General features: G+C 56.0%; 4 protein-coding genes across 5 annotated transcripts; 2 read left to right on the plus strand and 2 right to left on the minus strand.

The window, feature by feature from the left end:
- Positions 1-43: 43 nt before the first annotated feature.
- On the minus strand, positions 44-11210 carry CNKSR1 (connector enhancer of kinase suppressor of Ras 1; the record flags this gene model as incomplete). Of its 2 annotated transcripts, none has more annotated exons than XM_081087204.1 (21): positions 44-620; positions 1088-1269; positions 1359-1458; positions 1541-1602; positions 1758-1831; positions 2316-2387; positions 2554-2627; positions 3464-3636; positions 3918-3948; positions 4025-4125; positions 4271-4344; positions 4423-4493; positions 4574-4675; positions 5502-5570; positions 5685-5744; positions 6575-6679; positions 6776-6817; positions 7226-7310; positions 7882-8063; positions 8167-8324; positions 11006-11210. In XM_081087204.1, 21 exons carry the CDS (start codon positions 11208-11210, stop codon positions 366-368), a joined length of 2277 nt encoding a protein of 758 aa, XP_080943330.1. In that variant the 3' UTR covers positions 44-365. The 2 variants fall into 2 exon arrangements, with proteins under 2 accessions (XP_080943330.1, XP_080943329.1); XM_081087203.1 differs by having other exon boundaries at positions 10987-11081.
- A 3834-nt stretch (positions 11211-15044) lies between these two features.
- On the plus strand, positions 15045-15366 carry ZNF593OS (ZNF593 opposite strand). Its single transcript, XM_081087222.1, has one exon. The coding sequence runs from the start codon at positions 15155-15157 to the stop codon at positions 15329-15331; it is 177 nt and encodes a 58-aa protein (XP_080943348.1). The 5' UTR covers positions 15045-15154; the 3' UTR covers positions 15332-15366.
- Positions 15367-15440: 74 nt separating this feature from the next.
- On the minus strand, positions 15441-17713 carry ZNF593 (zinc finger protein 593). Its single transcript, XM_081087217.1, has 3 exons — positions 16248-17713; positions 15985-16047; positions 15441-15893 (listed from the first exon to the last, which is right to left on the minus strand). Exons 1-3 carry the CDS (start codon positions 16445-16447, stop codon positions 15752-15754), a joined length of 405 nt encoding a protein of 134 aa, XP_080943343.1. The 5' UTR covers positions 16448-17713; the 3' UTR covers positions 15441-15751.
- Positions 17714-18207: 494 nt separating this feature from the next.
- On the plus strand, positions 18208-21765 carry LOC308517314 (uncharacterized protein C1orf232; the record flags this gene model as incomplete). Its single annotated transcript, XM_081088422.1, has 4 exons — positions 18208-18291; positions 19788-19871; positions 19983-20080; positions 21456-21765. The coding sequence occupies 4 exons, from the start codon at positions 18208-18210 to the stop codon at positions 21763-21765; spliced, it is 576 nt and encodes a 191-aa protein (XP_080944548.1).
- Between the last annotated feature and the right edge of the window lie 391 nt (positions 21766-22156).

A 22156-nucleotide genomic window follows, 5' to 3' on the forward strand; every position in this document is an offset into this window, starting at 1 on the left:
CTGACTCTAATATGGAAGTCAAGCACAGATGTGGATTCATTTTAGAGAAATTGACTTTATTTGGTTGAAGTGTCTCTTGTGTAAAGTCAGGAAGGCCTGTACAGACCGGTTTGGGGAGGGAGAAGTGCCAAAGGACTGAGGGAGGCAGGTGTGCACCCCCACAGGTCAGAGGACAGACAGGAGAGTTTCTTTCAGCCTTGCCTCCCACTCTTTTGTTGCCAAGGTGGGAGAGGGTGGCACAGAGATCACATTCCATTACCCCACTCCAGGGGAGAAGGGAGCAGAAATGGTGGCCACTCAGGCAGAAGGGGGTCGGCTGGGGTAAAGCCTGAGGCCAGAGGTGGAGGTGGTCCTCGGGGCCAGAGTCAGAGGTTGCTCTCTGGGGTCAGGTGGCAAAGATGAGAGTGCTCCTCAGGGTCAGAGGACAGGGCTTGGGCAGAATGATTTCTGGAGCCAGAGGTCAGGACTTGGGAGCTGCTCTCAGCCTGCACCACGCCCCACGCCCCCGGGCCCTCTGAGTAGAGCTCTTGGTTCTGCTCTTTCCACCTTCGGAACTTCTCTCCAGTCAGCTCGGGGTCACCCAGCACTTCTTCCAGGGCCTGCAGCTCCTGCAGCTTCGCCTGTAAGGAGAGTCCTTTAGGGGCCATAATCGCCCAGGGAAGGTGGCAGAGCCTGAGTCCAGAGCTAATTTTGGAGTCTAGTGCAGCCGTGGGCAAACTACGGCCCGCGGGCCGAATCCGGCCCGTTTGAAATGAATAAAACTAAAAAAAAAAAAAAAAAAAAGACCGTACCCTTTTATGTAACGATGTTTACTTTGAATTTATATTAGTTCACACAAACACTCCATCCATGCTTTTGTTCCGGCCCTCTGGTCCAGTTTAAGAACCCATTGTGGTCCTCGAGTCAAAAAGTTTGCCCACCCCTGGGCTAGTGCCTAGAACACAGCACAGGCCCAGTCTAGACCTGGTTCTCCAATCAGGAACCTAGAACTTGGCCAACTCCACAACTGAGCCCAGAGCTGTGGGCCAGCAACCAGAGCCAAAAGCGTAGAGCCCAGCCGCCTGCCATGCCCAGGGTCCCCGCTGACCTTGAGTGTGCTCTGTAGTGCCCGCACACGGTGCACTCGCTCATTGAGCTGGGGGTCTCGGTTGCGCCGCATGAAAGAACTCCGCCATTGTTCATGAGTGAGGGGCTGTGGCTGGCCCAGGAAGGACACGCCACCCTGCCTCAGCCCCCGCACCATTCCTTCCAATGTCCCCTCACTGCTGTCTGTGGGGGAGGGGGGGGGGGAAGCAGGATGAGGATGTGCCTGTCCCAGGCCCAGCTCTCCACCTCAGCTCCCACCCCCAGCACAGCACCTGTTGGAAGGCCAAAGGAGGTCCGTGGGCTGCCCTGCATAGGGGTGGCTGCAGGTGATGTGTCTCCATGGGGGGGACTCCCAGCTTGGCCCAGGCTGGGCTGTGGGCACCGTGGAAGGAGAGAAAGGTATCAGTCTGAGCTCTGTGCCCTGCTCCTCACCCCCCACCAGTCCCCGACTCACCGAGGCTGAGCGGGACCCAGCCTCATCGTCAAGGTCTTCTACTTCTGTCTCACTGTAGCAGTCTGGGGTGGACAGGAGCAATTGGGGAACCCACTAAGCTTCACACGGTTTTGGGGGGCCAGGAAGGGGGTGAGGGCATTTGAGTTCCTAGCCTCCATCCCAGGAAAGGCCGAAGCTCAGGTGAGACACAGTGAGACCCACCCCTGTGAGCACCCACCTTCCTCTCGGGGTAGGGCGGCCTGGCCCGGAGACTGGTACTTGGAAATGCAGGTAATGAGATGGCGCACCCACCTGTGGAGGGGCAAATGGGTCTGAGGGAATTTCCAGGTACTGTATGCCAAGGGCCTTTCCCCTACATCAGCGGTTCTCAACCTGTGGGTCACGACCCCTTTGGGGGTCGAATGACCCTTTCACAGGGGTCGCCTAAGACCATCGGAAAACACATATATAATTACATATTGTTTTTGTGATTAATCACTATGCTTTAATTATGTTCAATTTGTAATAATGAAATTGGGGGTCACCACAACATGAGGAACTGTATTAAAGGGTCGAGGCATTAGGAAGGTTGAGAACCACTGCCCTATATGATCATCTAATCTAATCTTCAGAGCAACTCTGAGAGCAGGAACTCTTATTAGTCCAGTTTATAGATAATGAAACTGAGGCCTAGAAAAGTGAGTGCCTTGATCAACCACTGTCAGAGAGCTGAGATCTGAATCTAGGCTCCCAGGCACTCATGCGGAAGTCTGGGAGTGGGGAGGGTGGCACTCACATGCTCAGATCCGCCAGGGTATCAGCAGCAAAGATGAAGGGTTTGTACACGTCATGGGTGAGCTGGAACACACTGCCAGGGAGCAGAGCACCTTCACTCAGCCTGGGTGTGCCCATCTAGAACCCGGAGAGGCCGCACCGGCAATCCCAGCTCCCTGCTGCCTCCACCCGACCCCTGCCGTCACCCTCTCTCTCCCTTTCTCTTCCCACCACCCAGCCCGTCACACCCAGGACTTAACTATTTTTTCTTCTGATCATGCCCACTTTCCAGACTGTAGTTGGAGACATTGATGAGGCCCTCAGCCTTCTCATCCTGGGGGGATCACAGTGAGAGTCAGCACGAAGCCCCAACACTCTCAAGGTCATCAGCTTCCTGAGGCCACATCCCAGGGGGCATCTCCTGGGCTCTCTAACCACAAACCTCTCGGTGTCAGGAGCTCAGGGCAGAAATTTAGGGGGAGGCGGTGTGTGACCAAGGAGTGCCTTTGAGCCAGGAAAGGGGAGCCAAGGAGATCCAGACAAATGGCCGCAGAAGAGGGGGCTGCTCCCACATTTGTTCCGTCAATAGGCACAGATGGAGCCTCCTTGGGCCACCGAGCCCTGCAGAGGCTGCCCTCCCTCTGACTTGCTTCCTCCTTTGCGCCCGACTGGCCCTCAGGTGCTGATTTCTCCGGAAGCCTTCGCCGCTCCTCGGGCTGGACTGGCCACCTCTGTGGGCTTCCCACCCCCATTCCCCGGGCGTTTCCTTTGTCACAGCATGTGTTCCCTGCACTGTCCTTGAGCGTGTATTCACCACCACCCCCCACGCCCCCCCGAGCCTGGATTAGCAAGAACTCCTCTGTGTCCTCGGTGCCCAGCCCAGAGCTGAGTAACAGCGGGCACCTGCATGTCTGCTGAGGAATAAGCAATGGAATGAATAGCCTATCACTAGGATGGACAGAATAACAGAAGAGGAAGGAAAGGTGCTTTTACACACACAGCAGCTCATTTCTCTTTGAAGAGTGTCCCCATTGTAGAGACAGGAGCACTGGGGCTCATGAGGGCTTGTGGCCCCCCCGTGACCACAGTGGGAGTAGATGGTGGGGAGTAGGAACAAGAACTGTGGCCCTGAGGTGACTCATCTGCTTCCGCATGTGTGCAGGGTCTCACCTGGGGCTGGCGGTACCAGTAGAGCTTGTGTTTCTTGAGCACAAACCAGCAGCGGCGCCAGCGAGGGCTCATGAAGCCACCGGGCACCTTGCGCAGCAGGAGCCAGCCATCGCAGTCCGGCTGGCCCAGCTCCCGGCAGGACACCCGCCGGCGGCTCAGCCGCGTCGCCACGCCTGCAGCAGCAGAGCGCGGCCATCAGCGAGGGGCTGGCAAGGCACCACGGACCCCCAAATCTACTCCCTTGTCCACCAGGAGAGCACCCCTGGTATTTCTGAACCCGTACTCTGTGCTTGGAATGAATCCCCTGTCAGCTCTGAGGAATGACTCTCCCCATTGTGGAGGCGAGGAAATGAAAGAAGGGGCTGGGGGGGGGGGGTGCGCTCTGCCCAGCACTATAAAGACTTCTTAGAGCTGCTAGTGTCAGGGGACCCCACACGTTGGGTGCGTCTCATACCTTTTGATTTCTTCCGATCAAGGACAGGACTCTGAAAGGAGCACAGGGGGTTAGAGAAGGGTCTGGATTTAGAACCACACCCCTCCTTGCTGAGCCCCTCAGCTTACCTTGCTTTCTAGGGGTTCACGAGTCTCTGCTCCCCCTGTTGGGAGTGTGGCTGGGGGTGCAGGGGTAATGGGCAGGGGCTCAGGGTCAAGAGAGGCAGAGTCTGTCAGGGAAGGAGAAGAGCGGGGGGTCCATGAGCCCAGCCCAGGCCGGGCAGTAGGGTGGGGGCATCAGAGTCCAGGGATCAGAGCCAGGCACCCCACATGTCTCTCCTAGGGCATCACCACACTGTGGGACTTTGGACCTACCTGTTGAGGCAGGGCTGGATCCGGGACTTGGGTTTGAAGTCAGGTTGAAGGCAAAGATGTCTTCAGATGTGGCCCTGGGGAGAGGAGAGCAAGGGGAGATGAGATGAGCCCACAGCTCCCCCACCAGACGCACCCGGGGCAGAGCCTGTTACCTGGGAGACAGTGGGTCCTGAGCCAGCGATGGGACCCTCAGCCGTGGGGAGCCCAGGGCCTGCGGAGGGGACTGGGGAACAACCAGAAGCAGGTGATTCAGCTGGCGACAGGAATCTGAAAGCGGCTGAGGGCAGGTCAGGGGACAGGTACCTGTGGAGGGGTCTCCGGCACCGGAACCTTCTTCAGCACTAAGCTGACCTTGGCTGCTTCCCGATACAGCTCCCTCACCACATTCTTATGGGGCCAGCCCACCTGGGGGACGGGACAGGGACACGGAGCTGGGCCAGCTGGGCAGGAGGCACTGAAACAACCCAGCAGCCCCCTCCCTTGGAGCACTCTCAGCCTCCTGCTCTGCCTTTCCTCCTCCTCCTCCTCCTCCTCCTCCCCTCCTCCTTCTCCTCCTCTCCTCCTCCTGCTCCTCCTCCTCCTCCTCCTTCTGCTCCTCCTCCTCCTCTCCTCCTCCTCCTCTCCTCCTCCTCCTCTCCTCCTCCTCCTCTCCTGCTCCTCCTTCTCCTCCTCTCCTCCTCCTCCTTCTCCTCCTCCTCCTCCTGCTCCTCCTCTTTCTCCTCCTCCTTCTTCTCCTCCTCCCCTCCTCTTCCTCCTCCTCCTCCTCCCCTCCTCGTCTTTCTCCTCCTCCTCCTCCTCTTTCTCCTCCTCCTTCTTCTCCTCCTCCCCTCCTCTTCCTCCTCCTCCTCCCCTCCTCCTCCTCCTCCTCCCCTCCTCCTCTTTCTCCTCCTCCTCCTCCTCTTTCTCCTCCTCCTTCTTCTCCTCCTCCTCCTCCCCTCCTCCTCCTCCTCCTCCTCCTCCTCCTCCTCCTCCTCCTCCTCCTCCTCTCCTCCTCCTCCTCCTCTCCTCCTCCTCCTCCTCCTCCTCCTCCTCCTCCTCCTCCTCGGGAAGCCTCCATGAGCCCCTTCACCTTGGCTCTGGTGAGGCTGCTCTGGCTTGTGTGAGCTGACTCACCTGTTGTGAGGCAACTCCCACAATCCTGGTCTCGGCAAAAGTCCCTGCCGGACCCACAGCCCTGGGTTCTACTCGGTCACCCCTTCGCTCCCACTATGTCGCTCTTGTTCTCACTCACCACCACCTGCTCGTCAACCTGGACAATCTCATCCCCAGGCAGGATCTGCAGCCGGACGTTGGGAGGGACCTGGTGTGGGAGGTGAGGCTCAGAGGTGCACCCTTCTGGGGCCTGAGGCTGGCGTGGCTGGCTGGTAAGAGGGTCTGAGGGGGGAGGCGGCTGGAAAGGGTGTGGGGTTCTCACCTGGGTGCCCACGTGGGACACGAAGTGCAGGCAGTTGCTGGTGGTGTGGATCTCCAGGCCCTGTGAACGCCGAGGCTGGAGTCACCGAGGGGGTGGGCGCCGCAGCGCCAGTGGGCAGGGCCCCCGCGAGGCAACAAAATCCCTGGGTGGGCAGGACTGGGGAAAGAGCTGGCCCCAGCTGGCACTGCCCAACTTGCTGTGTGACTTTGGGCTTGTCACTCCTCTGTGGGTCTCTGCCTCTTCCTTTAATAAGGATCAGAGGGAAGTTGGGCGGCTGACTCCTAAGGTATGAAATTCTCAGCAACGCTCCTCAGGGATAAGCAGGGAGGGGCAGGGCAGGGGCAGCGCTGGGGCTCTGGCTTTCCCAACGGGAGAGATTAAAGCAGAAAAGTTCATGTCCTCTCCCCTAACCTTCCAGGTCTGTACCTCAGGGCTAGACTGTGTCACCTGAGGATTGGGGACAGTGCTGAATAACTGTGAGACCCCAGGAAAGTCCACTGGGCATTTTTCTTTTTTTTTGGGGGGGGGGGGTCCTCTGGGCCTTTAACTTCTGTATGAAAAAGGCCTTCTAGCTGTAACAGTACAGGAATCTGTGGGGTCCTGGAACCATGTTTCAGGGCCCAGGCCAGGCTGCCAAGAGGTGAGAAGTGAGCCCTGGCCAGGAGCTCAGTTGGTTGGAGCGCTGCCCCGATATGCCAAGGTTGCGGGTTCCATCCCTGGTCAGGGCACTTACAGAAAGCAAACAATAAATGCATACATAAGTACAACAACAAACCAATGTCTGTCTGTCTGTCTGTCTGTCTCTCTCTCTCTCTCTCTCTCTCTCTTTAAAAACACACCAATAAACAAAATTTAAAAAGAAAAGGCAAAGGTCAGAGGTCAGAGCTCACCAGAGGATCATCCAGCTGCACGCGTTCCAGCACGGCCCTTTGCTCCAGAAGCTCCTGGGGGCTGCAGCTCAGAATGCTGTGGCAGATCCCGGTCACGTGGCTGCACTGGGACGGGGAGCACAATGCCCAGCCTGAGCAGCCCCATCCACTGCACCCTGTCCCCATCACTCCCTACCCCCCGAAACACACACACACACTTACAATCCTCAGGACTCGGCTCTCCCTCTCCGCTGCTGGGCAGTCCTGGAAGCAGTGAGAGCAGGGACCTTCCCTGAGTCGGGGCACTGCCTTCTCCAGAGGGCAGGGTGGGTTCCCAGCAGTCCCTCCCTGCCTCCACTCCCTGGCCCCCTTTCCAGAACTACAGGCCATAGCGCTCCGTCCCCAAGGTCTCCCCCTGACACCAGGCCTCCAGAAGTCAACACATAGGCCCTCTCCTTTCCCCATTCTGAGATTCAAACTCCTGGGGGTGCCCTGGCCAGGTAGGAGACCCCCTGCCCCCATTGCCGCCTACCCAGTGGCTGGGCACCTCTCTTCCTGCTCTTGCCTCTTCCTGCCCTCACACCCGATCTTGTGCTGATTCACAGGTTATAAAAAGCTCTTGCCTGACCTGTCTCTACAGCCTGGGCCAAACCTGGCCCCTGGTTCTCCTACCTCCTGCAAGGCCAGGCCCAGCTTCCGACACAACTCCCCAATCTCCTGGCAGGCCGAGAAGTCATTCAAGTGGGTGAAGAGGTGCCTGGCAGGGGGAAGGATGGAACAGTGGTTAGCACACTGTGCTTAACAGTCAAGTCACAGAACCACTCAGAGCCGATGACTCATCTGAGATGGGATAATTACCTACTCTGATGGGTTTGATTTGGGGTAAAGATGATTGATAAAGCTCAACAGCTTAGCACAGCACCCAATACTGTCAGGCTCTGTTTAGGCACTGGGGAGTCAGAAGTTAAGTACATAATTCCATCAATAATGATTTAACTTCAACTGCTGTGAAGTGCAGGGAGCTCTGAGAATATCTGACAGGGAAGGCTTCCCTGAGGAGGTGACCTGTGGGACAGGCAGCAACCAGTGGAGGGGGAGGAGCTCTCTATGTTGATGACCGCTGTGATTACAAGCTGGGTGGGTGGGGCGGGTAGGAACCCAGGTGACCCAGTGCCCCCAAGCAGACCAACTAACCTCTTTGCCCTGCCCCACCACATCTGAGCAAGAGCCAAGCTGTTTTTCTTTCCTGGGCCCCGAGGAGGCCAAGGATGAGAAAGGTCACCTCATCAGTCACCCCAACCCCGTACGTCAGGAGGAGCCTGAGGTACCTGTTGAGCCAGAAGAGGAGGGAACGGGCCTCACGCACCAGCTCCACAGCCGCACTGAGGACATCAGCAGGGGGCTCGGCACAGCCCCCCAGGCGGCCTTGGACTAAGCTCTGGAAGACATGGGTCCCCTCCAGCAGCCTCTCGGTCAGGCTCTGCAGGTTCTCTGTCTGTAGCCCGGAACTCTGTGCCAGAGAGGGAGCTGGTCACCCCCCCTGGCAGTGGCCAGCCCATCAGACACCCCCAGGCGGGTGGAAGCTGCAGCCAGTGTGGCCACCATTCACTCACCAGGGCCCGCAGCTGTTCCACCCCTTCCAGGATGAGCTCCTGGTGGCCCAGAGGGCGCACGGTCAGAGCCTCAAGACTACGGGGGCAGAGCTGCAGCAGGTACTTGCCAGGCAGCTCCCAGTCCTCAAAGCAGTAATCCTGCAGGGAATCATCGAGGCCTGGAGGGACAGCAGGGGTCAGCAAGGGGGAGGCAGGGGGTGGCATGGCCTTTCCGGCCATTTCTTCACTCCCATAAAGCCCCTTCCCCTCCCATCTGTTCCTAACAACAACAACCCTGAGGCCTAGGCTGTGTTCTGCCCATTTCACAGATGAGGCTACTGAGTCGGGAAGTAGGATAGTTTCCCCAGACCAGCAGCAGCCTCACTGGAGAGCTAGTTAGAAATGCAAATTTTTGGCCCTATCCTGCACCTGCTAAATAACTCAGGGGTAGGCCCAGCAGTTCTGGTTTTAACAAATCCTCCAGTTGTTCTGATGCTTGCTTGTCAACTAAATGGGGAGTAAGAACATGGATGGAGCTTTGGAATCAGGAAGGCCTGAATCTCAGTACTTGAGCAAATAATTTCATTGCTCTGTGCCTCAGTTTCCTCACCTGTAAATGGTGACAATAAAAGCATCTACCTTCTAATCATGTGTAAATGACATGACACATGTCAAACACTTGGCCCATTTCCTGGTTTGTGGTAGATCACCAGTAACAGCACTGTATTATCATCGCCAGAGTTTTCACCATGGTCTACAAGGCCTGGGATGATCGGGCTGCCCTGTGCCTCTCCAGTCTCATCACTTGACACAGCCCCTCAAACTCAACACTTCAGATGCAGAGCACTAACGCCCTGGAATGTTCTTCTGTCCCAGGGTCCTTGCAGGTGCCCCTACTCCTGCCTGGACTGCTCTTCCAGCTCCTTCCCTCCCTTTTTCATTGAACTCCCTGCAGGAAGTGCTCCACACTCTCCAGGTTGGGGCGGGCGCCTCTTGTGCTCCCACTGCTTCCTGTGCCTCCAGAAACACCTGCAATTGAGCATCAGCCTCTCCTACTTTATCCAGAGCTCTTCAAATAACCGTTCATCTCTAATTCCAGCCTTTGCCTGGCACAAAGTAGACCCTCAAAAAATAAGAAGACTGCCCTAACCAGTTTGGCTCAGTGGATAGAGCGTCAGCCTGCTGATTCAAGGGTCCCAGGTTTGATTCCGGTCAAGGGCATGTACCTTGGTTGCGGGCACATCCCCAGTGGGGGGTGTGCAGGAGGCAGCTGATCGAAGTTTCTCTCTCGTCGATGTTTCTAACTCTCTATTCCTCTCCCTTCCTCTCTGTAAAAAATCAACAAAATATATTTTTTTAAAAATAAGAAAACTATCTACTAACTGCTTCCTATGAGCTGGGCAAAATTTTAAGGGCTGTAAACACATTCAGGATGTGAAGGCGATCTGGCTGCGACATCTGCCACCCCACTGATCCCCAGGGTTGACTCAGCTGATCTGGCTGGCTAGCAGGTGTCCCCTCCCTCCCTCACCACTCCATGTGCATCCCTCCCAAAGCTGCATGCTCAGTGGAAGAGGATGACCTTCCCCAACAGAGGAGAGGACCATTTTTCGATCAAGGGTTAAAAAGAAATAAATAATTAATTAATTAAAAATAAACATATTCAGAATTTGATCCTCACCGAATCTAGAAGGCAGAGACTACTGTGACTCCCATTTCACAGGTGGGAAAACGGATACGAATAGAGGTTAACAGTTTGCTCACTCTTTGAAGGAATTCCTCCCATTCCAAGTGAGCCAGGTTCCTTCCCTGGAGAATCTGTGTGTGATCAGCAGCTCTCCCTTGTTCCCTGTGTGACATTTAGAGCACTGGACAGGAGTCCATGAACCTGTTACTCCATAGCTATGGGCCCTTGAGCAAATTCCCATGTACAATGAATGTGCTGTGCTGCCTCCCACACTGAGCCTCATACACATCCCAGGCACTTGTGCGACAGTCTCATTCTGTGTGTTTCATGACACCCAAGTTGCCTTTCTCACTTTGTGGAGAGGGACACTGAGACCTACGGTCACAGAACTGGTGAGTGGACGGGCTGGGCCTGAAACCCAGGGTGGGAGTCTGAATCCAACCCTGAATCCTGCTGTTATAGGGTTAGTCACCCTGAGCCTAGGCCTAGTGAACTCATGCTGCCCCTCTAGGAGAAACTCACCTGCCCTGACTCACCTGCCCCTCCCACCTGCATGTCAGAGGTCTCCACTTCTCTGAGTCTGTGGGCCATCTGGGACCTTTCCCATCCATTTGGGCTCACTGAGCCTGTGGGGTATCTCCCTTAGAGACCCCTGGGCACAAGCGGGGGTGGGGATGGGGGCTGTGCCAACCTCTCATCTGGTTGGGCCTCTGCTTCGCACACTGGGAGCCTCAGGATGGAGAGAAGGGAAGTCGGGCAGGCTCTATTCCAAAGCCAGAGCAAATCACTTCCTGGCTCAGTGCGTCAGTTTCCGCTTCGGAAAAATGGGTTTAATAACAGCCCTCTAGGCCCTGGGGCGCAGGGAAGATCAAGGCGGTGCCTTGGGTTGGGCCGCGCTGGGCCATCCCCTCTGTTTTGATTACCCACCGCCTCGCCATCGACACCCTGGCAGCCTCCTGGGAGGCTGGGGCAATGGGAGACCCCTCCTGGTTCCTCGGCCTCCCGGCTCATCTCTGCCTCGCAGTTCCAGACACAGGCAGACGCTAATAAACACCCTGTGACAGACTAACCAACTGACAGCCCCAGCGGGCCCTTTATTTACCTCTCCTGGGCCCAGTGCCCCTCAAGCCCGACTCTGCCCCGGCCCCACCCACCTCTCAGCCAGGCTGCCACCTTCCCGGGGGTCCAGGTCTCCACTGGCTCCATGGTGGAGTCCAGTCCGCCCGCCCGAAGGGATCGGCGTCCGCTCCGTCCTGCGGGCGCAGGAATTTCCGCTCCCGGAGGCCTGGGGTGGGGCGGGGCTGGGCTGGGCCCGGGGCGGAGCCACCAGCATACCTGGGCCCACGTGGTTGGCCAGGTGAGGCGCAGAGACAGCCATTGGCGCACCGCCTGTCTGCCTCCTGCCCGCCCTTCAGGCGTGCCAGGGCTGCTGGGCGGCTTGATGGGGGGCGGTGCCACTGGTGTGTAACCCATGTGACCTCAGAGTCAGCCTGGGGTCCAGCCCCAAACTGGCTTCACAAGGAGGGACTCTGACCTTTAGGCTCCTCAGAAAGGGGCTGAAGCCGGGCGATGTGGCTCAGTGGTGCCCAATCTATGGCAGGTGTCTCTGAAACAGTGTGATTTAACGGTGGGTTAATGACTATCATGATTTAAAATATATTTTTATTGGTTGTTTTTAGAGAGAGAAACATCGATGTGAGAATGAAACATTGACTGGCTGCCTTCTGCATACCCTCCTATTGGGGTTTGAGTCCAAAACGCAGCCATGTGCCCTGACCAGGAATCAAATTGGCAACCTTTCAGTGTGCATGGAATGACGACCAACCGAGCCACACCAGCCAGGGCAACTATCATGATTTTGAAGTAGTTATGAGCATAAATATTTTGAGATACTTCCAATAACTACAATTCAATATAAAAATATATGTGATTTCGCCGAAACCGGTTTGGCTCAGTGGATAGAGCGTCGGCCTGTGGACTGAAAGGTCCCAGGTTCGATTCCGGTCAAGGGCATATACTTGGGTTGTGGGCACATCCCCAGTGGGAGGCGGCTGTTCGATGTTTCTCTCTCATCGATGTTTCTGACTCTCTATCTCTCTCCCTTCCTCTCTGTAAAAAATCAATAAAATATATTAAAAATATATATATATATATGTGATTTCTATTGGTGACAAAGCCACAGATACTGCTAACACTTTAATCCATATGGAAGGAAATGCCAAATTTTGATTAGATGTTAGTGAAAATAAATATTTTTAAATATATTTTTTCTCTCCGAGTTTCTGGGATCCCTGGATTCTGAAGCCCAGGTTAAGAGCCTTCCTCTTAGAACAACATCTGAAACGTACTAAATGTTTGCAGTTATCTTTACCAGCACAGCCAGCCAGAGACTCCCAGGACTTTGGAATCAGAATCAGTTCCACTCTACCCATCTCTGAACTTGTTTCTTCTTCTCTAAAAGGGGGACACCTAGGTCTTAGTGCTGTGAGGGGTCCTTTAAGTATTTTGAAATCTATAACATGAAGTAGAGCAGTGGTTCTCAACCTGTGAGTCCCAACCCCTTTGAGGGCTGAACGACCCTTTCACAGGGGTCGCCTAAGACCATCGGAAAACACATATATAATTACATATTGTTTTTGGGATTAGTCACTATGCTTTAACTATGTTCAATTTGTAACAATGAAATTGGGGGTCACCACAACATGAGGAACTGTATTAAAGGGTTGCAGCATTAGGAAGGTTGAGAACCACTGAAGTAGAGCTTTAATTTTACAAGGAGGCCTTCCTAGAGCCTACCCCTTTGATTGTGCCACCTAATTGAAATCTCTACCAGTGCCCCACAACCCAGCCTTCAAAGCCTATTACTATTTTGCCTGTTAACAAGACCTTAAGTCTGAATTTGGTCCATGTAGTCTGTGTGTGTTCGTTGCCATCATTTAATAATTTTTTAAAAATATATTTTTATTGATTTCAGAGAGGAAGGAAGAGGGATAGAAACATCAATGACGAGAGAGAATCATTGATCGGCTGTATACCCTCCGCCCCCGACTAGGGATTGAGCCTGCAACCCAGGCATGTGCCCTTGACCAGAATTGAACCCGGGACCCTTCAGTCCAGAGGCCGACACTCTATCCACTGAGCCAAACCAGTCAGGGCCATTTAATAATTTCACATACAAATGGAGTTCTCTGGAACTTGGTCAGCTCTTCTGAGCCCATCCTATCTTCATATGTGGCATCAAACACAAGTACAGACCAGTCAATTGCTTCCTTCAAAGGATCAGTTTCCGCTTCTGAAAATGGGTTCAATAACAGTCCTCTACACCCATCTCATGAGGTCCCCGCAGGTCTAGCTCCCTCATTTGTGAACCAGCAGGCTTCAGATGTGCAACATGGCCCTCACCTCTCTGACTTTGTCCTTCAACTCACGTTCTCACACCCTGCACTGTGTCCCTCCACCCCTCCTCCATGCCGAGTCCCACTTTAATGTTGCGTTTTCCCCTCTTTCTTCCTACAACAGTCTCCCTATGGCAGCCTGGGAAAGCCCAATAAACAGACCCATCTCCACCATCCTGATGTTATCAAACACCTACCCTGAGATAGCAAAAGACATAGAAGTGAGAAGCCAGCCAGCCTCTGCCCTCCCTGAACTCACAATCCTGTAGGGGAGAAACAGACAAGAACTCACCACTTGTATCCACATATTCTCCTAGAAGTACTGGGGGCCTAATAATCACAATAGTGTCTATACTCTGTGCCCCTAGCACCTGGCAAGAGTAGACAGTTAGGGGCATAATAAAGGGCAGTTTTTTAAAAAATAAATAAATACACACACACACACACACACACACACACACACACACACACACACGATTGATTTCGGAGAGGAAGGGGGAGGGAAAGAGAGATAGAAACATCAATGATAAGAATCTTTGATTGGATGCCTCCTGCATATCCCCTACTGGGCATGTGCCCTTGACCAGAATCAAGCCTGGGATCCTTCAGTCCGTAGGCCAACGCTCCATCCACTGAGCCAAACCAGCTAGGGCAGCAGCTTCTATTTTCAAGTTAGTTTATGAGTTTAACAGACGTTCTTTCTACACATTTGCTGTAAAAATTTCAAAGGTCATTACGTAACAGTAGGTCATGAAGTAAAAGGAGAACCTTTTCCCCAGCATATCCTTAGCCCATTACACAGTGGGGGCCACTGTTAAATTTGCTGGGTGTTCTTCCCTTCTCTACATATGTAGATAATCAATCTATATACTATTCTGTAAATAAGCCTTTTTCATTTTCTGAGATAATTAATGCCAAATAATATATGCAAACTACTTAGAATACTGCTTTCTATAATGTGCTAAAAAATAATAGCTTTTTAAATCAGTATATACAAATCTTTTATTTTCAAGCTGAGGGTAGAAAAGTCCTTGCAGGAACTCCATCTTGGGGAAAGGGGTGACGTGTGCCCTCTCCCAAGGTGTGGATGATCTAACCCAAACCAAATGGAAGAGTCACTGTTGTGACGGGGGGTAAGGTGCCCTTTCCCACCTTTGCTGAGAGCTGACAGGTGACATCCAATCATCTGGGGTAGGCAAGGGCCAGGACCAGGGCTGCAGAGGTCCTCCCAGTACCTGGTTTAGGCCTAAGATGCCTGAGCGCTGTCAGGCAAGGCCTCTCCCGCCTACCCAGCCTGCACACCCGGTGGGTGGGGGAGGTGCTGCTCAGGCCTGATGCTGATCTCTCCTGACAGCTGCTCCTAAGGCTGGCAGGGCAGGGCAGGGCAGGCAGGCGGGTGGGGGAAGGGACCAGATTTAAAGGTCCAGCTGCCCCACCCCCTGGCAGACCTGGGAGGGCAGACTCTGGTGAGCATCTTCTGAGGCCATGGCTATGAGAAGTCAGGAACCTCTCTGCCCTCATATTTCCACTTCTTCATACCAAGAGTGCCACTGGTCCTCATTTCTGCTTACACCCCGCAGGCTGCCAGGGAGACGAGTGGCACCCACCATGCGACTGCGACGCCTGACCCCTGGCTACTTCCGGGTGCTACAGGTAAGTACCTCTAACTCATGGTTTCTGGACCCGACCCCTCCCTCCCCATATTGTGACTGGGTTGTGGGCCCCAACAGCCAGGGAATGTTGTCACGTTTCCTGCCGCCTGAGCAGCCAGGACCCAGATGGGCACTGAAGCGAGAGGAACTAGGGTGGACTCTCCCTGGGGCAGCAATGGCGGCCATCTCTCCTTCACCCAGCTGTGCCTCCTCAGCCCCTTCCCTTCCTAGAAGGCTCAATTGACCCTGCAGGTGGACCCTCTGTACATCCCCAGATGCAGGTAGCCGGGGAGCTGAAGGCAGAGCCCCGGAGTCCGCTGGCTGGGGTTGTGGCTACACTGCTGGCTGTCCTTGGACTGGGTGGCTCCTGCTATGCTGTCTGGAAGATGGTGGGACAAGAGCCACCGCCCCATGACGAAGTGGGCAGCCTGTCGCCTGGGCCCCGGCAGTAGGCAACTCAGCAGGGACTGCAATCTTGGGGTCCCACTTCATCTCTGCCCTCGTTGGAAGCAGAGCCGTAAAAACCTGATTCTACACCCCCCCCCACTCTCCCCACTGTACCTGGGCTCTGCCTAGTGGCTCCAGGCAAGGATGCAGGTTCCACAGCTGGACCAAGTAGGGAATAGACACCCTGACTCCGGCACACAAGAGTGGCAGAGAAATCCTTAAGGGCAGGAGTTCGGGGGAGGCCTGGAGGCTAGGGAGTCAGAAGCAGGCACTCTTTATCCAGTTCCTTTATTTGAGCGGAGGGCACCCAGAAGACGCCATCCACTTGCAAACTCAGGGCCAACAAAGGATGGCCCAGTCTCTCCCGGCCTAGCCCTGCGTCACCGTCCACGGGCGGCGGCTCTGCCCCGCACCTGCAGGCCATGTCAGGTAGATGTGTCCATCTCAGGGACCTCAGTGGATACTTCGGTGGGCACTGCCAGCCGCTGGGGGGGCACATAGGAGCCCATACCCGCTGCCCTCTCGGCCTCTTCCTGAGTGTAGGGCTCCACGCTCAGCTGCTTTAGCCTGGGGAAGAGGAAAAAGGAGGTGGGAGCTGCCAGATGGGCGCCCTGTCAACCAGACACCCATCCTCGGCCCCCGCCTTACTCCTCCATACCTTTTCTTGTGGTCTTTGGATCGGAGGTGGGACTTCAGGTTGGCGGAGTCGATGAAGTACCTCCTACAGGGGTGCGGGTAAAGGAGGGTGAGCAGGTACCGGATGTCTCTCGGGGACGTCTAGCTCCCTGACCACCGCCCATTCACTTCGAGTCGGAAGGGACAGGAGGCCCGCAGACCCCGCGCGCCCGCGGGGGACCGGACCCCACAGCCCCGGCCCAGAGCACGGACCCTACTCCTCCCGAGGCGGCCCGCGGGACTTACGAGCAGGCCAGGCAGCGATGCAGGCCGCCCCCCGGCAGGTCCGGGTCTGGCTGGGCACCCGCGTCCGGCCGGGGCCGTGGGAGAACCTGGGGCCGCAGCTCGCGGTGGATCTCATCCAGGTCCGGCCGCCGCCGCTTCGCCTTCATCTGGCGGGCCAGGGAGTGCGCCCGGTGCGCGCCCGTCCGGCGGGAGCGGCCCATGGCCGGCGGCAGCGGAGCCCGACGCCCGCGCCGAGGAGGAAGCTCACGTGCGCGCGCGCTTCCGGACTCTAAATGACGTCACATGACGCCCGGGGCGGGCCGGCTCGGACGGACTGCCGCTGATGACGTCACTGGCGCGGACCGCGCCTTGAGCGACCCCAGGCGGCCAAGTGTGTCAGTGACGGAGCCCGGGGCAGAGCCCATCGGAGTGTCCCAAGCAGAGGGCGCAGGAGGCCTGGCGGGTGCCGCTGGAGAGGGGTGGGGTGGCGCATGCCCTTGGGGGTTCCTGGGCGCCCCGCTGCCCGGCCTACCCCGCTTTGCACCACCTCTCAGTGCTATCCTCTGGCCCCGTCTCTCCTCCCTGGTTCCCACATCTTAGACTCCGTGGTGGAGGATGGGCATGTTTTGTTTTTTGGTTTTTTAAAATATATTTTATTGATTTTTCACAGAGAGGAAAGGAGAGGGACAGAGAGTCAGAAATATCGATGAGAGAGAAACATCGATCAGCTGCCTCCTGCACACACACACCCCCCCCCCCCCCACCCCACCACCACCACCGGGGATGTGTCCGCAACCAAGGTACATGCCCTTGGCCGGAATCGAACCTGGGACCTTTCAGTCCGCAGGCCGAGGCTCTATCCACTGAGCCAAACCGGTTAGGGCAGATGGGCATGTTTTAAATATCTTCGGGAGGCACTGAAAAATATCTGTGATGTGAATAAATTGAAGAAGTTTGGGATTCTGGTCCCCATAAGGCTTCCCGAGATACCTCCATTCCCTGACAAATCCTTGCCCCTCTCACTGCTCCTCAGTTACTCCCTCCGGTGTCCATTCCTTATCTACCCCCCACCCCCACCCCAGACAAATCCACATGGGAGACTGGAAGGGGTGTTCCTCCCCAGAGATCACAGTGCTCAGGCAGTGTCAGACTTAAGAGCGATCAGCTCCTTCCACAAGAAGAGGTGCTCACAGGAGGGCCTCCCATCTCTGAGCCCTGGACTGCCCTGTGTGGGCTGGCAACAAAGGCAGAGAGAGATACAGCCTAGGTGTTGTGTGCTCAGAGTGGGGAGAGGGCCAAGAAACCTTTTCCCACTCACCTGGGCCTGGTGTCTTCCAGGCCAACCAGAGGAGCTCAGCAATAATTCAGGGGCTCCAGCTCTTTGGAACCTGTTGCCAGGAAACAGGGAGACAGGCACGTGCATCCCTGGGGAGAGGAATCAGTTTCCAGCCCAGACAAAGCAGTGAAATGTAAGCCCAGGGCACTGACTGGGGGACTTGGGACCTTCCCACTCCAATTCACAGAGGCTAAGTGGGGACAGAGGGCAGGGCCCTGCTGAGGGCAGCAGTTATGGCTGTAGTCACCGGGGCACCAATGTGGGTCCGGGGACAAGGACTTTGGAAATGGACTTTGTGAAAGGAAGAGGACTTTTCTGGAGCCATTCCAAGAGATCAAATTCAAGTACTCCTGGGAAGGAGGCCTCTGTGGGGAGAGATGTCGCTATTATTCTTGGCCAATGTGGGTCACGGCAAGGGGCCGAGGTGGAAGAAGCCTGCTCTGTCCCACCCCCACCCTAGACTCCTTTGGATCCGTTCACTTGCCGGGCACTGTGCCAGCTGGGGAAGCTGGTGCATCTTTAATGAAGTCACCAGATCCCTGGGACAGGCTCTCGGTCTCACCAAGTTCCTAAGCCAGACCCACTGGATGCCCTCTGAGCCACTGCCTCCTGTACCTGGGCACCAGGCCCGTTTCCCCTGCAGCTATGAGCCAGACCTTCTGGAAAACCTACAAATCCAAAGTGCTACAGACCCTGAGTGGGGAATCTGAGGAGGATCTGGCAGAGGAGGTGAGTACCATCCATGTTTGCTGGGTGGGGCAGGGGCAGAGGGGAAGCAGGAGTGAAAGGTACAGAGAAGGGCAAGGGGCAGGCTAGAGAGAATGAGAGGGCGGGGTACATTTGTGCAGAAGTCATCAGCCCACTGAAGGATGACAATGGCATGGCACAGGGTCAGAAAGACAGGAGGTTCAAGAAGAAAAGACTTGGGGGACCTTGGGGGAGCGGTCACCATATCCATGGATCTCCAGGATTGCCACAGGGAGAAGATCCTTCTAGGTCCAGTGTGCAGTGGCCACACAGGTACACTCAGCTTACTTACTACTGGGCAGAGCGGAACAGAAGTGGAGCCTCCTGGTACCGGAGGTAGGAACAGTGACACTTATTCTGAGGGTCACTGACAGCATCAGATCAGAGCTACACTTGGACCATGTTTATCCTGACGTTAAAAAAACAAACAAACTGAAAAAGCTCTGAAACAGTCTTACATCTAGCGGCTGTGATAAGTGGCAATTGCACAAACAGACGTGGCAGGGGCAGGAACACGGTCTGTGGTATGTGTGTATATGAATTAGTGAATGTCTAGACAGGGCTGGGCATGTGTAGAAGTATTTGTGGGTCAGTGTTAGGATTGGTGTCTGTGTGGTATCCCCAGGGAAGGTGTATGTGCAGGTGTGAACTAGGTATAGGTATTTTCAGATGTGTACATTTGGGCAGAAGTCTATGCCTGCCTAGCTCTGTGCAGGTTTGGCAGGTGTTCTGTTTGTGTGTTGTGTGTATTTGTGTGTACATCTATATCTTGGTGTCTGGGGATGGGTGGAAAGGTTTGTGTGCTGTGGGTGGGCCTCTGTGCAGCTGTCTGCAGTTGTACAGGTGCACAAATGTGAATGGTATAACTGTGTATGTGCCCTTGTATAAGTGCCTCAAGTGCACATAGCCATGTAGAGGGGAAGAGCTATAGCCATGTGGAGGCATGCTCCTGCACAGGTGTGTCTACATCAGTGTGCATGCCCATGTCCACATGCTTTTTGGGTATATATGGACGTGTCTGTAGGTGGGCACATATGTGTTTGTGGAGGAATTTTTCTATACAGGTAATGTATGTGACTGGTAGCTTTGTTTAGAGCAGTGGTCTGCAAACTGCGGCTCACAAGCCACATGCGGCTCTTTGGCCCCTTGAGTGTGGCTCTTCCACAAAATACCTACTTCTGTGCACGGGCCAAGAAGTTTCAATCGCACTGTACATGCACGCCCGCACGTGGTATTTTGTGGAAGAGCCACACTCAAGGAGTCAAAGAGCCGCATGTGGCTCGTGAGCCATAGTTTGCCGACCACTGGTTTAGAGGAATACGTTTATGCATCTGGGAAGGGTGTGAGAAGACTAGGTGTATTTTTAGTTCTGTGGAATTTGGGGTGCCTGGTCTGTGTGTACCAGGCTAGCAGTGGGGGAGGGAGTTCCTATGCCTTTGGGGCCTCTCTCATGCTGGGTGGGGGGTCTTGTGTCTCAGAGGGAGAACCCAGCTTTAGTGGAGTCTGAGACAGCAGAACCGACCTCAGAGGCCTTCAACCCCATGTCCCAGCTGGTCCGCCGGGTGAGTTCTCCCTCCTTCCAACCCGGCCCTGGGGAGCCTGCAAGAGGCTGCTGTGGAGTCCTGGGAGGTGGTGCTGTGTCCCCTCAATGACTCCCAGGCCCTCCCTCCCAGGTTCAGGGGGTCGGAGTGAAAGGTTGGCTGACAATGTCATCTCTGTTTAACAAAGAAGATGAAGATAAGCTGCTGCCACCAGAGTCCTGTGCTGACCAGTATGTGTGTGTGTGTGAGGGGGAGGGGGAGGCTCAGGGATGGGCCTGGGGTCGCCTTCTCCACGGCCTTTCCATATGGTCAGTTTGTCTTTCTGGCCACGGAGGGTTGGGATGGGCCAGCCCCTGCTCTTTCTGTTTCTCTTAGCAGGAAAGAGGCCAAATCAGCATATCCGGGAGATTAGGGTAGATTACAGGAGGAATTTACCAAATGTTGGGATTGAGGTGCTAGAAGGTATTATGGGTGCTCTCTCTCCATCCACGTGGGAGGGGTCCTCTCCCTAGAATCAGGGAGCTGAGCAGAGAACCTTTGGGTGTTTGGAACAGAGGGTGATCCAGACCAGTGATTCCCAAATACGGGTCTAAACTCATCCTCCCAGGGTACTTATGACAAACACCATTTCCCAGACTCTTCAAAGATTCTGCTTCAACAGGTGTGGGCTGAGGCCTGGGGTCTAGATTTCAGCAAGCGGAAAGGATCTGGGGCACACTAGTTTAGCAACCAGCCTTGCAGACCTAGGATGCCGGAGGGTTAGGGGGCAGGACCCAGGGCCCCAGTCTTCCTCCTAGCTCTATCTCGGGCACACCCTCCATCTCTGCCCCTTCCTCCAGCCCAGTCCCATTCCCCCTCTCTTTGACACTCCCATATTCCTTTCTCCGCTAGGGCCCCTGGCCCACCCATCTCTAGTCCCCACACTTATCTCCTCTACTTCCCAGCTCTGGTAGGGGCTCCCCTCAGACCTGAGATCCCACCTCAAGCGGCACCACGGCTCCTCGATTGCGCTTCCCCCACATTTCCCGGCTACCTCCAAAGTCCCCCCTCCCCTGAGCCTCTGATTTAGACCTTTCTCCTTCCCTAGGGGCCTCTCCACCCGTCCTTCTCCCGTGTCCCCTAATTTTTCTGGTCGCCCTTGACTCCCATCCCAGAACCGGACCCCAGTCCCCACCCCGCTTCTTTCCCAGGCCCCCCCCGACCCCCCCACCCCCGGCTTTCCTGACCACCGCCTCCTGAACCCGTTCCCTTCCCGGTCCCGGGCCACTCGCTGGAATCCTTGGTCCTGCCCTTTCTCAGGGCACCGTCCCCATCCTCCCGGACCTGGCGCCTCTCTCCGGCTTTCCTACTCTGGCCTCGCCCCAAGTCACTTTCCTAAAAATCCCTACACCCTGTCCCACCCAGCCCCGCTCCCCCGCGCGTCTGAGCCTCCCCCTGCCTCCACATCCTGACCTGCCCCGTGTCTTCCGCCCCCCGCCCCCCAAGTCCGCAGAAATCCCCCGGGCTCCCCGGGCTCCGCCACCGGTGCCTGACCCGCCTGCTCTTCTTCGCCCCCGCCGGGCCTCCAGCCCGCCTCTGACCCTCTGGTCGGTCGGTCTCTCGCAGCCCGCTGGCGGCGCAGGCCTCGGCGCAGGCGGCGGCGGCGGCGGCGGCGGAGGCGGCGGCGGAGCCCCGGGGCCTCGGGTTCTGGGACGCGTTCGCCAGCAGGTGGCAGCAGCAGGCGGCGGCGGCGTCCATGCTGCGCGGCGCCGAGCCCGCCCCGGAGCGGGACCCCGAAGCCGGGGAGGAGGCCACGGAGGAGGCCGCCGAGCAGCCCGAACCGCGGGGGACCGACGCTTCGGCCGACTTCAAGTGGGGCTTCCTGACCCACAAACTGGCCGAGATGAGGGCGAAGGCTGCATCCAAAGGTGACTAGCCGGACGGCCGAACTGGGAGCCCGCGCCTCCTTTCCAACATAAAAACCCTGGTCCCACAGCCCGTTTCACCGCGTGCTTTTTTGCCTGGACAGTCGGGAAGGCTGCTTTTTGGTGGGCAGTCTCAGGGTGGGGGTCCGGCTGGAGGAATCCTTCCTTATCCCACAAACATACTGGGAGAAAATGACCAGGGACAGCCAGGGTATCAGGATAGACTGTGTTAGATTTAGGATACAACTTTCCAAGAAGCTGGGGAACCCCTGAGGACAGGCTCCATCGCTCTGCCCAGCCTCTTCTAATTTGGCAAACGTTGTCTGTGGTCCTACTATATGCTTTGTCCTTGTACTAGGAGGCCACAGACTAACAAGAGAAGTCAGACTATCAGCGGGTCCC

Source organism: Myotis nattereri (assembly GCF_964212035.1).
Source record: "Myotis nattereri genome assembly, chromosome: 3".
In the NCBI taxonomy this organism is placed as follows: domain Eukaryota; kingdom Metazoa; phylum Chordata; class Mammalia; order Chiroptera; family Vespertilionidae; genus Myotis; species Myotis nattereri.